The sequence below is a fragment of the Squalius cephalus genome, assembly GCF_949319135.1.
Source record: "Squalius cephalus genome assembly, chromosome: 19".
Lineage (NCBI taxonomy): Eukaryota > Metazoa > Chordata > Actinopteri > Cypriniformes > Leuciscidae > Squalius > Squalius cephalus.
In genome coordinates, this window is record NC_137140.1 from 22,619,591 (window position 1) to 22,635,293 (window position 15,703).

General features: G+C 37.6%; 1 protein-coding gene across 1 annotated transcript; it reads left to right on the top strand.

The window, feature by feature from the left end:
- Positions 1 to 1,826: 1,826 nt before the first annotated feature.
- fshr (follicle stimulating hormone receptor) lies at positions 1,827 to 12,717 on the top strand. Its single transcript, XM_079852225.1, has 10 exons — positions 1,827 to 2,242; positions 5,048 to 5,119; positions 5,636 to 5,710; positions 5,833 to 5,904; positions 6,362 to 6,436; positions 6,537 to 6,617; positions 8,257 to 8,325; positions 8,423 to 8,497; positions 8,721 to 8,906; positions 10,460 to 12,717. Exons 1-10 carry the CDS (start codon positions 2,061 to 2,063, stop codon positions 11,580 to 11,582), a joined length of 2,010 nt encoding a protein of 669 aa, XP_079708351.1. The 5' UTR covers positions 1,827 to 2,060; the 3' UTR covers positions 11,583 to 12,717.
- The last annotated feature ends 2,986 nt before the right edge of the window (positions 12,718 to 15,703 follow it).

Here is a 15,703-nt window from a genome sequence, read left to right on the forward strand (position 1 = left end):
TCTAATCAGCCAATCACATGGCAGCAACTCAATGCATTTAGGCATGCAAACTTCAAACCGAGCATCAGAATGAGGAAGAAAGGTAATTTAAGTGACTTGAATGTAACAATGTTGTCAGTTCCAAATAGGCTGGTCTGAGTATTTCAGAAACTGTTGATCTACTGGGATTTTCATGGACAACCATCTCAGGTTTGATCCGAAAAAGAGAAAATATCCAGTGAGTAAAAATGCCTTGTTGATGCCAGAGGTCAGAGGAGAATGACTAGGCTGGTTCGAGCTGATAGAAAGGCAACAGTAATTGTAATTCAAGAACAGGAAACTGAGGCTACAATTTGCACGGGCTCACCTAAATTGGACAGTAGAAGATTGGAAAACGCTGCTTGGTCTGATGAGTCTCGAGTTCTGCAGCGACACATAGGATCAGAATTTGGCGTAAACAACATGAACGCATGGATCCATCCTGCCTTCTGTCAGCAGTTCAGGCTGCTGCTGGTGTGGGGGGTATTTTCTTAGCACACTTTCCACCAAATCTGCAGCAACCGCGTGATGCTATCATGCCAATATGGACCAAAATGAGGAATGTCTCCAGCACCTTGTTGAATCTATGCCATGACAAATTAAGGCAAAAGGGGGTTCAACCTGGTACTAAGGTGTACCTAATAAAGTGCATGGCCGGTAAAGTGTATAAGTGTATATAAAGTGACTAATCTACATTCCACTTACAACCCCTAATACATAATTTCGATTTGGTTGATACAATAACATTATATAATTTAATTAAATATGTGGTTATAAAAAACATACAGGCATTCAAATTGGCTCCTAGCTCCACAGGGGGTATGGGAGGGGGACATGGCCCACCCTGGAAACCCACCCTGAGAGTGGCCCACTTTAAATCCAAAACCAGGCAACAATCACACCAAAATACCATCCTATAATGCCTAAAACTATGTCACTACATTTTCACAGTGAATTTATGGCAATCCAATTTGTACTGTAAATTTAACAAGGTTTTTCAGCTTATTTGATGCATTTTTAAAAACTTTCAATAATATCTAATATTAGATTGAGTGCTAGTGTGTGTGTGTGTGTGTGTGTGTGTGTGTGGTCCTGGTAAACCCTACGCTATGAACTGTACAAAAATGGCAATATCCGAAATCCTTGTCATTGTGGGAACATTTTTTGGTCCCCATGAGGAAAAAAAGCTTATAAATCATACTAGTTGATGTTTTTTGAAAATGTAATGGTTGGGGTAGGGTTAGTGTAAGGGCATATCATATACAGTTTAACAGTATAAAAATCATAATGTCTATGGAATGTCCCCATAAAACATGAAAACCCAATATGTGTGTGTGTGTTTGATGTGTCTGAACACACAGTTCACTACTATCAAACTTACACGTCAGACTCAAACAAAGTTTCTAAGACTAAACAGCTCCGGTCATTCCCTGAGGGAACCCAGCGCTCACAAGCCAACTAGTGCCAAACCAGCTATAATTCATATAATGTGCTTCCCTTACATGTCAATTTGATTCCACAAAGGGAAATTGTGCACAAGCAAATAGAATAGAGAAGGAAAATAGATGTTTACCAAGTAGTTTGCACTTATATTGCCAAAAAAGTAACAATGGTAACTTCACAATGAATATTGCCACAGGAAGACTGTTTTGTGTAGCTTTTCTAGGACTTTTGGAGCTCAGTGTAGATGGGAGGACCGCATTCACGTTCTGAAGAAATGAGGTTCGGAGGGGAGGAATGAACAAAACATTTGTTTGTTATCAGAGGACCTCTCTCCCAAGGTCTCCCTTGGCTCTGGCTGTAGAACATCTGACCAACACGCCTCTTAGAAAGAGATCAGCCTCCCGGCGGCTTCAGCTTCACTAGAACAGACCTCTACAACCAGAAAACAGCACGCGCATAGACTCCTTACCAAGACCAATCTGAGCGGTCCGGCCCAGCACTCACCTGAACATCAGAGGAGACCAGGAGCTGCTTCAGGACGCTACACTAGAGGCCTCAGTTCACAAACACTGTAAAAACCCTTCCACCTAAAAGAGAAGATGATAAAGAGGATGGACTGGTGGATGATGCTCTGCTTTAGTCTCGGCTGGTCCATGCCAACCGCAGGAGGCATGTTTGCTGGATCTCATTTCTGCTCATTTACTGGTACAACTGGTTTCTTCTGTCTGGGTAACAAGGTCCATGAGATGCCAAGAAATATACCGAAAAATACCACATTTGTGTGAGTATAAACAAACACCCACACTGTAAAAAATCCAACTTACGTTTTGTATGAAATTCAGTTTTTAAAGTTTATACAACTATTTAACATGAAAAAAGTTGAGATAACTCAAACACATAAGTTGAGAAAACTCAAAAATATCCTGCAGCTGGTTGCCTTAAACTTTTAAGTTTTCTCAACTTTTTTTTTTTTTTTTTACAGTGCACACAAATGCACGTTAAAATGCATGTATAGTAATAAACAACTAGATCTAGAATTTCAGGTATTAAATAGCTAAGGACACGAAGTTCCACATTAAAAACATTTACATTTTATATTCATTTCAAATATTTTGATTCCACATAGTTGTTTTGGATGTTGAAGCTACAGTATGTATGTGTTGTTATTGTTAACTAAAACTATAAAAATAAAGTTTCAAATAAAATGTTATAAATATCACATGATAAAACTGTAATGGTTAAATACAATCAGTATAATCAATTTTCATTACAATTACTATGATTAAATGTTACAATAAAATATTTGTAAATTACAAAATAAAATATTTAATTTAAAAATTTATTATACTGACTTGTGCGCTATTTTTCAAACTTTTATTTTAAATAAAATTATTAAATAAATAATCATTTAAATTAACATCATATAGTAATGAAAGTAATGTCAAAAGCTTGACAGCCTTATAAAAAAAAATCGGAGAATCTCAATTACATTGTTATTGTAGAGCTTGTTGTTGTGGTTTTGGAGAGAATACATGTTTCTGTTGTGAGACCCAGAACATTTTTTTTTGTAATCTCAAGGCTATCGTCCCTCAAATGAATTCTCAAGAATGATATACGGGGGAGTGTGTTTTTTTATGCAAAATGTATCGCATGAATTCATTTGTTATTTAAGTCAACTCATTTCAGCCAGTCAAAGAGACAGAGAGGTAAACATGAAGATGAAACTATCTTTGGCTCCTCAAGCAGGTTAATCATGGGTTGTATTTCTGTTTTGAGCCGACTGTCAGTCAGTTTGGATAAGGCTGCCCAGCTGAATGTATCTCAAGATGGCTCTGCTTGATCACACATTTCACACTAATGTCTGTCTACGCTTTGGGTTCATTACTTACTTTTCCATTATGGAAAGAGCATCACGAGCTTGTCAGCTTGTGTTTCTCAGCGTGCCATTTGGCACCGCGGGAATGAACAGTTCTGTGCTTTACAGATGTTTTCTCTCTTTATAACTGCAAAGATCAAAACAAATGTCTCTGAAACATCAGATTCTTATTCTTTGAGTTAACTTTATGAAAGTTAAGCAAAGTTAAGTTAAACAAAATGAAAAAAAAAAAAATTAATTTGATTTTATTTCACATTTGTTTCCTGATTTTTTTTTTTTTTTTAATGGTTTTAGTTTTAGTTGACAATAATAACCCTGATTCTGTCATGTATGATGAGTTCTTAAAGCTGCAGTGTGTATTTTCTGCAAACTAACTAACAGCACCAAACGAAATCACAAAAATAAAAATAATGATCGCTTGCACCACTGGTCAGCCATACAGATAAACCCTCCCAAAGTTCAGTCAGGGACAAAATAAGTAAAAATAACAAGAATCAAAACAGTCAAATGATATAACAAAGATATAGTGATTTTTCTAATCTTTAATTTCCATATCTCTAGTACCAACACCATTTGCTTTAAAAGGCACTCAGTGTGCTTTGTCTGCATTTCTGAGGGATTACAGGCATGAATATCCACAGGAAGAACACACATACACTAATGGCAGTGTGCAAAAACAATTACACAAAAAGCTGGACACTAAATAGATGATTTTCAGTTGTCTGTAAATAGGCTACTGGTAACTGCTCCTATTTCTCATAACATTTCACATCTTGAATGACCTAGTTTCTGCTATGACTCATTCTGTTCAAACTAACTTTCATGAGGATACAGCTCACATATATTTATAGTTCACAAAACACTTGGAAAGAGTTTTTAAGAGCACACACACATTCTGATACTCTAAAAATGAGCTGGCGCTATCTCATGAGAAAATTCATACACTGATTCGTACAGAAACATGCCATTTTTAGAAAAAAAAGTAAGCATCAAGGTCCGAAATCATGTAAATTACCATGATTAATAATTATAAATTACCAAACAATAACCACCAATTCGCTGATATGTGAAAAGAGTTATGAACTGCCATGATAGTGTGATTTCAGCCAGTCTGCCAGATTTCATAGCGCACCCTCCATTCAAGTAAATACCAGCTATATGCCCATTACCTATAGAACATATAGCTGCCTACATCTTTCCAAAATGGCTGAGTGACTTATTAAAGGAGAACTCCGGTCAATTTTAACATTGAGCTCATTTTTTAGTAAATTTGGAGTCACTCACATTGGCTGTGCACTTGTAATGACACATCAAGGATGTTAAGAGGCTAAAAGCAGGTTTAAAACTTGCCCCATTGAAGTCAACAGGGTGCAAATTTTAAAAAGAGGATAACACGGTGTAGGCAACACCGATTTTTGTCGTTGTTCTTTGTACTGACAGCACTCCAAATTTACAAAAAAATGAGCTCAATGTTAAAATTGACCGGAGTTCTCCTTTAATTTAGATTGAAAATAAATGAGTGGCAATCTGGTGGATGCTAAACTAAACTAAACTAAACGGCCATATCTGATATAGCTATGCCAACTTTTACATCTGATTGCTTATAAAACATTCACATCTGAACAGACTGTGATATTTATAACTGTAATACACTGATGGTAATGAATTATTGGATGGTGAATCACATCTCTTCTATTTAATTTTACGCAGGGAGATCAAACTGACTCAGATCAGCGTGTTTCCCCGAGAAGCCCTGTCTGAACTACATGAGCTGAAGAGAATGTGAGTGTAAGAGTGAAGGATACAGAGATGTTTACTACTAACACATGGAAGTGCAGATTCAGCAAGAATGCACATGGAGATTAGAAAGCATTCAAACAATCAAAAACCAGAGAAATTGCTACTGAATGCCCACAACTCATTTTGGCTTTTGGCTTATTTTGGCAAAAGCGCATATAAACACATGATATTTAGTCTTGATTGAATATGTTTAGACTTTAATATGGAACATGATGTTTAACAGTGACCCAAACACTGGAGATATGTATCACAGGAAAATACTGCAAAACCTAAGTGAGAGAAATTGACAAGTGTGATTCTTTATTGTCAATTTATTCTATTTCATTTCTCAAATCAGTATTTTTGAAGTGATTTGAATTCCCCAGATGCACTTCAATAGATGTAAAAAGTGAACATTGTGCATGGCAATTAAGATTTTGAATCAATTTGATGCATTGCAATAAGCTTTAGACATTCATATCATATCTGTCGCAATATGATTATTATTCTCCTCTTCAGAGTGGTGTCCGAGAATGGTGCTCTTGAGCAAATTGAAGCCTTTGCCTTCTGCAACCTGACAGAACTACAGGAAATGTATATTACTGCACTGCATGTGGAAATAACGTCCAATCACGTTCTTGTTGACACATTGGAAACAAATATTGCAGTAAATATTATGAAACACATAATAACCTATCTATCCACCTATCTGACAGAACTATAACAAAATCCAAAAACCTTGTGATGCACAGAGATGCCTTCTGGAGACTTCCAAAGCTACAGTATCTGTGAGTTATTTTCTGTCTTCATTACTCTTGGGTCTAGTAAATTCTGAAGCATTGCGGTTTCAAGCTGTAGTTCAGCAATTTAAAGGGAGTATATTCCCACATTAGCTTTAGCCTAGAATTGAGTTATGTTAAGTGTCCTGAAAGACCTCAATAAAAGCAGAATCACGGGTCAATTTCCATATTAAATGTTTCTCACAAGAAACATAGGCTACAGATGCAAAGACAACATTCAAATGCCACTCTGACGTATTACATTCATTCTTCTCTCTCTCTCTCTCTCTCTCTCTCTCTCTCTCTCTCTCTCTCTCACTCTCTCTCTCTCTCTCTCTCTCTCTCTCTCACTCTCTCTCACTCTCTCTCTCTCACTCTCTCTCTCTCACTCTCTCTCTCTCTCTCTCTCTCTCTCTCTCTCTCTCTCTCTCTCTGTGTGTGTGTGTGTGTGTGTGTATTCCTCCAGGACAATATCAAACACTGGTCTTAAAATCCTGCCTGATTTTTCAAAAATCAACTCTGCTGCTCTTGAATTTCTATTGTAAGTCTCTACTCATCCTGTGTCACTGTCTTAATGTATATTTATTAGAATAAATGATCTATATACTGTATAAATCTGCTATATCAAATCTATGTTATAGTGATCTACAAGACAACATGCACATAGAGAGAATTCCCAGTAACGCTTTCCTCGGATTGACCAATGCCACCATAACTGAGCTGTAAGTGCAGCTGTGTAATTGATTATTCCCAAAGAGTTATTCTTTATGTGAGGAATGAATGATGTGACGGGTTGTTGATTTATTGAATAATAATGCACACTATACTTGCATTTAAATTGAATAGTTTGTCTTGGAGTAAATGACAAACACAAGCTACTTTCAACTGCTGTTAAATTATTATAATTTTTTTTTGTATAATATTACACAAAATTACATTAAATTGACTAACAAAATGTTGGTAACACTTTAGAATACTGTTCCTTCATCAATGAATAATTACACAGGAACAAACGAGTAACGCATTATTAACATTCTAGTAACTACTATTAACTAACAAGAAACTCTGATTAACAAATTAGTAAGTAATAGCGCTCAGATGAATGTAGTAGTTCACTATTAGCTAATCAAGAACTACTATTTTTTCATACCTCCCAGAGAACTACTATCTACAGGTTCATAATTAACATGAATAATGCATAATTTATAATAAAAGGTAATGGTAACCCACTAGTAATGACTCAATTATTACTACATCATTCTAAAGGAACTACTAATTATTTGGATCAGTATTCTAAAGTGAAAAACATGATAACTACCTAATATTGACTGAAGTCATTGTAAGCTTTTGAGATTTTTGTAAGATTTTGAATAGCAATTCCTTCCGATGGATTTGGTAACACTTTAGTCATTACTAGTGTGTTCCCATGATCTTCACTTTAGAATACTGATCCAAATAATTAGTAGTTCCTTTAGAATGTTGTAGTAGTTCACTTGAGTCATTACTATCCAAAACCTTACAAAAGCCTTAAAAGCTTACAAAGACTTCAGTCAATATTAGGTTGTTATCATGTTTTTCACTTTAGAATACTGATCCAAATAATTAGTAGTTCCTTTAGAGGGATGTAGTAACACTTGATTAATTACTAATGAGTTACCATTCCCTTATTATATATTATGCATTATTAATATTAATTATGAACCTGTATATAGTAGTTCTTAGAAGTCTTCAGTGAGGTATGAAAAATAGTAGTTACTGATTAGCTAATAGTGAACTACCACATTCATCTGAGCGCGATTACTTACTAATTCGTTAATCAGAGTTTCTTGTTAGTTAATAGTAGTTACTACAATGTTAATAGTGCGTTACTCATTTGTTCCTGTGTAGGTATTCATTAATGAAGGAACAGTATTCTAAAGTGTTACCAAAATGTTTACCATACATGAAAATGTAACAGAGTTATACTTTATATACTGTTATGAACTTTCTATTAATCAAAGAATCCTAAAAAAAGAAACGTATAGTTTCCACCAAGAAAATATTACGCAGCAGAACTGTTTTCAACATTGATAATAATAAGAAACGTGTCTTGAGCACCAACTCAGCATATTAGAATGATTTCTGAAGAATCATGTGACACTGAAGACTGGATTAATGATGCTGAAAATTCAGCTTTGCATCACAGCAAGAAATGACTTTTTAAAATAGATTAATAAAGAAAAAGTTACTTTTAAATTGTAATAATATTTCACAATATTACTGTTTTACTGTATTTTTGATTAAATAAATGCAGCCTTGGAGAGAATAAGAGACTTCTTTAAACGCGCTAAACTTTTGGAAATCTTAATATACTCTTTGTAGGAGATTAACAAAGAATGGAATTCGTGAGATAGACAGCTATGCATTCAATGGTACCAAAATTGAGAAACTGTGAGTTCAGTTCTATTTTTTTTATACATTTATAAATTAGCATCTCACATAAAACCTCTAATCTTTCGTCTAATCCTTTTCTCTCTCTTTCTCACAGCTTTCTCATGGGAAACCAGCAGCTGAATCACATCCACAGTTACGCCTTTATAGGAGCTGAAGGCCCCATCGTTCTGTAAGCATGAACAACTCTGACTTTCAACAACAATACAACTCACCAGCTGGACAAACCATACACCCACTCTATGTCCTCAGGACAAGCTCTCACAGCAATTCCTGTTACACTCACACGAACGTGTTACCTGGTTTGTACACAATTAGTGTGTGCATATAGTTCAACAACAATCTACGCACATCAAATCCTGCATTAGACACTGAAATGGCTGCTGTCATTACAGGGACATCTCACGAACTGCCGTCCACACGCTACCAGAAAGCATGCTGAGGACCCTTAAGCTTCTGACAGCCATCTCGGTCTACTCTCTAAGGAGGCTTCCAAGCCTTGAGCTGTTTACTGAGCTCCTGCAAGCCAATCTGACATACCCCAGCCACTGCTGCGCCTTCAAAAACTTCAAGAAGCACAAGTCAGTTACAAAATTACATTTAATTACATCACATCTGTTCAATCTGTTATGAGTTACTCATCCTCATATTGTTCCAGACCTATGTGGTTTCTTTCCTTTACAAAAGGAGTTATTAGACAGGATGTGTTTGCTGCTCTTTTCCATACACTGTAAATAGATGGTCCCAAAAAGCGCAAAAGCTCCATAAAGGTCTCTTCACAACCTGACGAATATTCTGTGCGATAAACACTTTAATTTGGATGAGCAGCTGTGAGTCCGTTATGACTTACACAGATATTAGTGTATCGTCAATGCGTCAGAATTGCTTTTCCATCGCATAGCGAATAAAGCTGGCCAACCAATAAAATATGCACTTTTGGTCACATGTCGAGATTCACTGCTGTTACATAAAATTTGGTATTTTGCTGGCCGACATCTGGAACTGGCTCTTTAGTTTCTGTACTCTTGTATTTGATGTTGATGGATAAACAGTATAGCTAATACAAAAATCTGAACAGCTGTATTAATTCCTTTCTTTATGACAAGCATGTGCCAGAAACCAAAAGTTGCGCAGCACTCTGTGTATTGGGGTAATTTCTGCTTTTCTATAAGTGCCACCTACCGTCAGAAAGTGAATTTTCATTTTCATTCAGCCTGTCGTCTGTTTTTTTATGCATTAGTCTAAACAGGCAAATTAAAGTCCGCGTGAACCGGAAGTTGCAAACGACTTTTCTCCAGTGTTGTGGCGTATTTCCCAGTGAAAAAGAAATATTGAACAGAGGGCAGGGTTTTACTCTAGCGCTCCTCCTCTCCATCTCTCGCTCATAGCAGACTAACGGTTTGAGGGGAGTGGTTAAGCGTTTCCCAACCCAAGCCGTCAAACCTACATCATCAGCCATTCCAGACCGGAAGTAACTTTTCAGACTTTGATTAAAGATTACGACGGCAAACAATTTTTTTCTGTGTATTAACTTGCACGGATTAATTTTTCACCAGTAATATGCGCTTACAAAGTAAATAGGGTCAATTTTGATTTCAGTTGGACTTTAAATGCAAAAATCGACTGAATGTTCCAGTGCATTCCAGCGCACTCTCGTGGCAATTATTTGAAATATTTGACCTTTTTCCGAATTCGTGGATAATTCGTATGAATTCTTACAATTTCATTCTTACATTTCCGTATATCTGGTTACAAGGTTACAAGAAAAACAAGAATAAGCTATGTTTAGGCATTACTGATACCAAAATGCTGTAAAAGATATTGACTGAACACATTTAAATACGCAAACCGACTTTTTTTCACACAAAGCGCTCATATAGAAGCATACAGAAGACTTGGAATATTGTAAGACCAATATGTCTTATGGACTACTTTTATGATCCTTTTTGTCATTTCAAGAGCTGGTCACCATACACTTTCATTGTATGGAAAAGAGCAGCGTGAACATTCTGCTAAACGTATCCTTTTCTGTTCCATGGTAGAAAAAAGTCATACAGGTTTGAAACAACATGAGAATTTTTCATTTTCTTCTTTTAACACTGAAAACCTACTGTACACTTTGTGTTTCACACAGATCTGTAAAGAATCAAATGTGTAACGACCCCGGTGCCCTCACCCTGGAGCCAGATTTTTTCAAAGACCACTGTAAGGATGTGATAGAAGTGACCTGCTACCCTACACCAGATGCATTCAACCCTTGCGAAGACATCATGGGTTTTATGTTCCTACGTGTTCTGATCTGGTTCATCTGCATACTGGCCATCGTGGGAAATTTAGTTGTTCTCCTGGTGCTCCTCACCAGTCACTACAAACTGACCGTTCCCAGGTTTCTAATGTGCCACTTGGCTTTCGCGGACTTTTGCATGGGAATTTACCTGTTGCTCATCGCCGGCGTGGATATTTACACGCAGTCCCACTACTACAACTATGGCATCGACTGGCAGATGGGAGCAGGGTGCCATGTGGCCGGCTTCTTCACGGTCTTCTCCAGCGAGCTGTCCGTCTACACCCTGACTGCCATTACCCTGGAGCGCTGGCACACCATCACTTATGCCATGGAGCTGGAACGCCAGCTGCGCCTGCGCCATGCCTGCGCAGTGATGGCAGCGGGGTGGCTTTTCGCCCTGCTGACTGCTCTGATGCCCATGTTGGGAGTGAGCAGCTACAGGAAGACCAGCATCTGCCTGCCCATGGATGTAGAAACAGGGCTTTCACAAGGATATGTGGTGCTGTTGCTCATACTCAACGTAGTCGCTTTTCTGGTTGTGTGCGTCTGTTATATGCGCATCTACCTGACCGTCCGCAACCCTACCTTCGTTCCTGCCAACGCAGACATGCGTATAGCCAAGCGCCTGGCCGTGCTCATCTTCACAGACTTCCTGTGTATGGCGCCCATCTCATTTTTCGCCATCTCCGCTGCCTTAAAACTACCATTGATCACAGTTTCTCATGCTAAAGTCTTGCTGGTGCTTTTTTACCCCATAAATTCCTGCTCAAACCCATTTCTCTACGCCTTCTTCACTAAAACCTTCAGGAGGGATTTCTTCATTCTGACAAGCCGGTTCGGCTGCTTTAAAACGCGTGCGCACATTTACCGCACAGAGATCTCTTCGGGGCAAAACGGAGCCATGGTGCCTTCGCCTAAGACTAGTGATGGAACACTGTACTCCCTGGTGCACATCGCACAAGTGCACTGACCACCAACTCAATCCACCATAACACAGGTGTGACCAGCTGAAACCATATGCTGGTTTGTGGCAAAAATGAGGATAAATAAGGAAAATGTGGAGTCTGGATATAGAATTCTTGAAGGTTTCTATGGCATTAAATAGGGTGAAGGCATCCCATAATGATAATATAGTGCTTGACCTCTCAGGTCAACTGACTCAGATGTCTGTAGAAGTTCTTAAACCATTTACAAGATGCTGCTTGATTTACTTTTGACATATCCTGCATGCACTAGTGTTAAAAATTTAGATTAGGTGATATCTTTAGTTTGAATAATGTAGATCTCTTAATCTTTCAACAAAATTCTGGCATCACATCATTTCACCCTCACAATGTTTCAAAATTGTATGACTTTTTCTTCTTTGAGATATGTGACCCTGTACCACAAAACCAGCCATAAGTGTCATTTTTATTAAATTGAGATTTATACATCATCTGAAAGCTGAATAAATAAGCTTTCCATATGGTTTGTTAGGATAGGACAATATTTGGCCGAGGTACAACTACTTGAAAATCTGAAATCTGAGGGTGCAAAAAAAAAATCTAAACATTGAGAAAATCGCCTTTAAATTTGTCCAAACGACGTCCTCAATTGTGCTGCATTCACTCACAAAAATACATTTTTGATATATTAAAGGCAGGAAATTTACAAAATATCTTCATGGAACATTATATTTTTTTAATATCCTAATGATTTTCGCCATTAAAGAAAAATTGATAATTTTGACCCATATAATCTATTATTTGCTATATTGCCACAAATATACCTGTGCGACTTATGACTGGTTTTGTGATCCAGGGTCACATATTTTGTATAATGTTTTACTGGCCTTTCCATACAATGAAAGATAACAAAAGTAATTGAAACAGAATAACTTTTGTGATCCATGGAAGAAAGTAAGGCATACAAGATTGGAACAACATTTAATTTTCACTTTTTGGGTGAACTATCCCATTAAGGATTTGTGCTCATACTGCTGACAGAGAAATATGCTAAAAATGAAACTGAGGAGTGAGTTTTTGAGATGAGGAGTGTGTTTTGTATATTTGTTCATTTTTTAAATAAGAACAACCATCATATAAATGTAATTACACAACATTAAAAAAAAACTCCATGTCCATTCAAATAGTTTTCCTTTGTCTGTTGTATTATTTCATTTCTCATGCGTGTTGAAACTGAGAAGACATTTATAGCCCTTGCCATCATCCCCTCTTATCGCAAATATTCCAGTACTTTAGCACTGGAATGGTTTGTTCAAGGTCACAGTAACCTCACTGGCCACCCACAGTATGAGAGAGGATGTCTGAGAATATGGGAGTTTTAAGTCGAACGGACTTACGGTACATTAATAAATCCTTCGCTGGACATCCACACTAAAGTAAAGCGCAGCAGGCTGCTTTACACAAACTGAGGCACATGACAAGGAGTGAGTTTCACTCTGTCCAAGTCCTGCCTTTGTTCTTATCTTTGCACCTGCAATAATGTTTAAGCTCTGATACAGAGAGCTGTGGTTCTGCTGGGGTTGTTTTTAGGCAGCAGTGTTTGTGAGCGGTGGGAGTGTGTGGCAGTTACAGCAGCTGCGCTACATGGCACCCTGAACTCAAACCTCAGTTGGGCTTAGGAAGTCCACAAAGAAGAGGAATCTGTTATGAAGATATGGCTCATGTATCAAGGCCAGGGGTTCAATGCCGCAAGTCAAGGGAACGGTGGACAGCGAGAGAGCCACACACGGAGAAGGCAGAGAGCAGATACTGCAGCTTTTATAGCTTTAAAATCATTTTTAAAAATCTATTTTTAATCATTACTTTTAAAAAAAGCAATGCCTGTACTGAATGTGCTCCATTCGATTCCACATTTCAATGATGACCACGTTTCCACATAACACACATGCTTTTATAATGAATCATGATTATATTATTATGGCTAATTCTGTACACATAAACATAAGACGGTGTTTAAAAACAGGCCAGGTTTCCTGGGAATTTCAAGAGTCTGTAACTTCAACTGACCACTGGACGGCGCTGTAATCCACCAAAAGCAAGAAGCAGGTCAAAAACACAACAAACATTGTATACTTGCATACTCTCGCAAAATATAAACTTGCAAAATATATTCTGTGCACTGTTAATTCTGTATGCGTAATTACACAAAATGAACAGTTTACTGGGTGGAATAACGTATCCCACAAGACACGACCTTTGGATGTTTCTGAAATAATATCAGCCGTGATTAACACCTCTTTCTTGACTCGATGTTTCTTTGGACCGCCAAATGTTAAGGAATTTTTACACAATCGGGATCAATAAGTTATAATTTCTTAGATTACAACTGGATAGTCTACTTGCTGAATAAAACGGTTATTTGACAACAATGTTGCATATGAAGAGTTCAGTTCAGATGCAAAAGCCTCTAAGTGCCATCTGAAATTTTCTTCTAGAATGATCATTTTTATCAAGCTCGTATATTTAAGTTCAGTAGTTTCACTTAAATGACAATTAATAGGTCATTTTCATTGCTATTTAAGTGAAATTATTGAACTTAAATTTACGAGCTTGATAAAAATGATCATTCAAGAAGAAAATTTCAGATGCCACTTAGAGGCTTTTGCATCTGAACTCTGTTTGGGGATTATCCCTACTTGGTGACAATACTTTTCACTTAATATTTTTCAAAAAATATAAATCAGAACACTGTCTCCGCAGTATTCAGTAAGGGCCTTAGGCATGGAATTAATAATCATTTTAATTCTATGATAATAGGGAAGACCACACCACAGATATAACGATAATGACACAGAGGAAAGATATCGTTGGAATTACTTTCAGAATCCAGAAAGATCACAAACAACAAACAATAAATCAGTAAAAGAAAAAACTCTTTTATTCTTTAATACCATATATAATGCAACAATTGCATATCTTTGGCAAAAATAAACTTTATAAACCTTTTATTAACAGAGGTTAGCTTACAAAATCAAAAATCAGGTTCAGACTGCCACATACATGGCAGATGAACATGACAAAATTGATGGGAAGTGGCAACTCAGTTAGTGGACCATATCTTAATAATAATAATTAATATTAATAACAATAATAATTAATAGGCAGCTGTTTTCAGAATTGGCCTCAAATTCTAAAACTACTGCTCGGTCCCCCTCCCTGCATTAATACTTGCATTCTGTAGTAGCACTATGTACAGCTGGGAGGGGAGGAATTGGCAGCCATGGTTAAAGTGACAGGGAAAGAGCTTCACAAGGATAGGCAGTTTTATAATAATCAACTCAAACAAGAAGTTCTGGTTTGCCAGTGTAAGGGGGCAAGTGGCAGTTATAGTTCACAATTTCACATGCTTGGGTATATAAAATCCTAATGTAACCTCAAACAAACACTTAAAAACCCAATCATAAACAAACAACCTAAAGGTCCGGGACCACAGGGTACACACAGCCAGGCGAGTTTTGTGAGCAGCAACTTTGGCGATCTCAAAGGGGACGAAAAAAAAGAAAAAAAGAAAAGAAGTACGGCCGGGAGTCCAGAGTAGCACAGTTCTCACTTCACATCCGGTTGGATATCCTATCACCTTTAGCTCATTAAATATAATGTCCACTCTCCCCAGCTTCAGTTCCTGTCATCCTTTCTCCCATGATCAGCACCATCCGCGAGCCGCAGTGATGGGAGAATGTCTTTGTCTCAGCTTGCAGGCGTGTTTATTGTGCAGTTCACATTGTCTCTGGTTTCCTCTCATGCCCTGGGCACTCTCTGGAGGTCTCAAAAGCAGCAGTGGAAAGAGGCGGTCCACACAGCACCTCCTACTGGAGGATTCGTCACACATTTTGAACCAAGAAGAAGATGATAAACAGGTAGAGGTGACGCTCTTGCCAACAAAAAGTCAAGGAGCAGGAAGAGGGGAGAGTGTTAATAGAGGTAAAGAGGTTCTTGTTTTGATTGGCCGCTATTTAGCACGCTCCAAAAGCAGGCAGTATGCGCATGGGCAATGATTTAATCAAGTCAGTGAGTGCACGTGGAATAGCACAACACCTGATTATACAGTTCGCTAGCTTCTGAGAAACACTGAGGCTGATGGGCATGC

What these genes read in the sequence shown, in the direction of transcription:
- fshr (XM_079852225.1), top strand. Translation starts at nt 2,061, where the DNA reads ATGATAAAGAGGATGGACTGGTGGATGATGCTCTGCTTTAGTCTCGGC. An exon ending in CTTCCAAAGCTACAGTATCT is followed by an intron (nt 5,905 to 6,361) that starts GTGAGTTATTTT and finishes GTATTCCTCCAG; the next exon opens with GACAATATCAAACACTGGTC. An exon ending in AAAAACTTCAAGAAGCACAA is followed by an intron (nt 8,907 to 10,459) that starts GTCAGTTACAAA and finishes TGTTTCACACAG; the next exon opens with ATCTGTAAAGAATCAAATGT.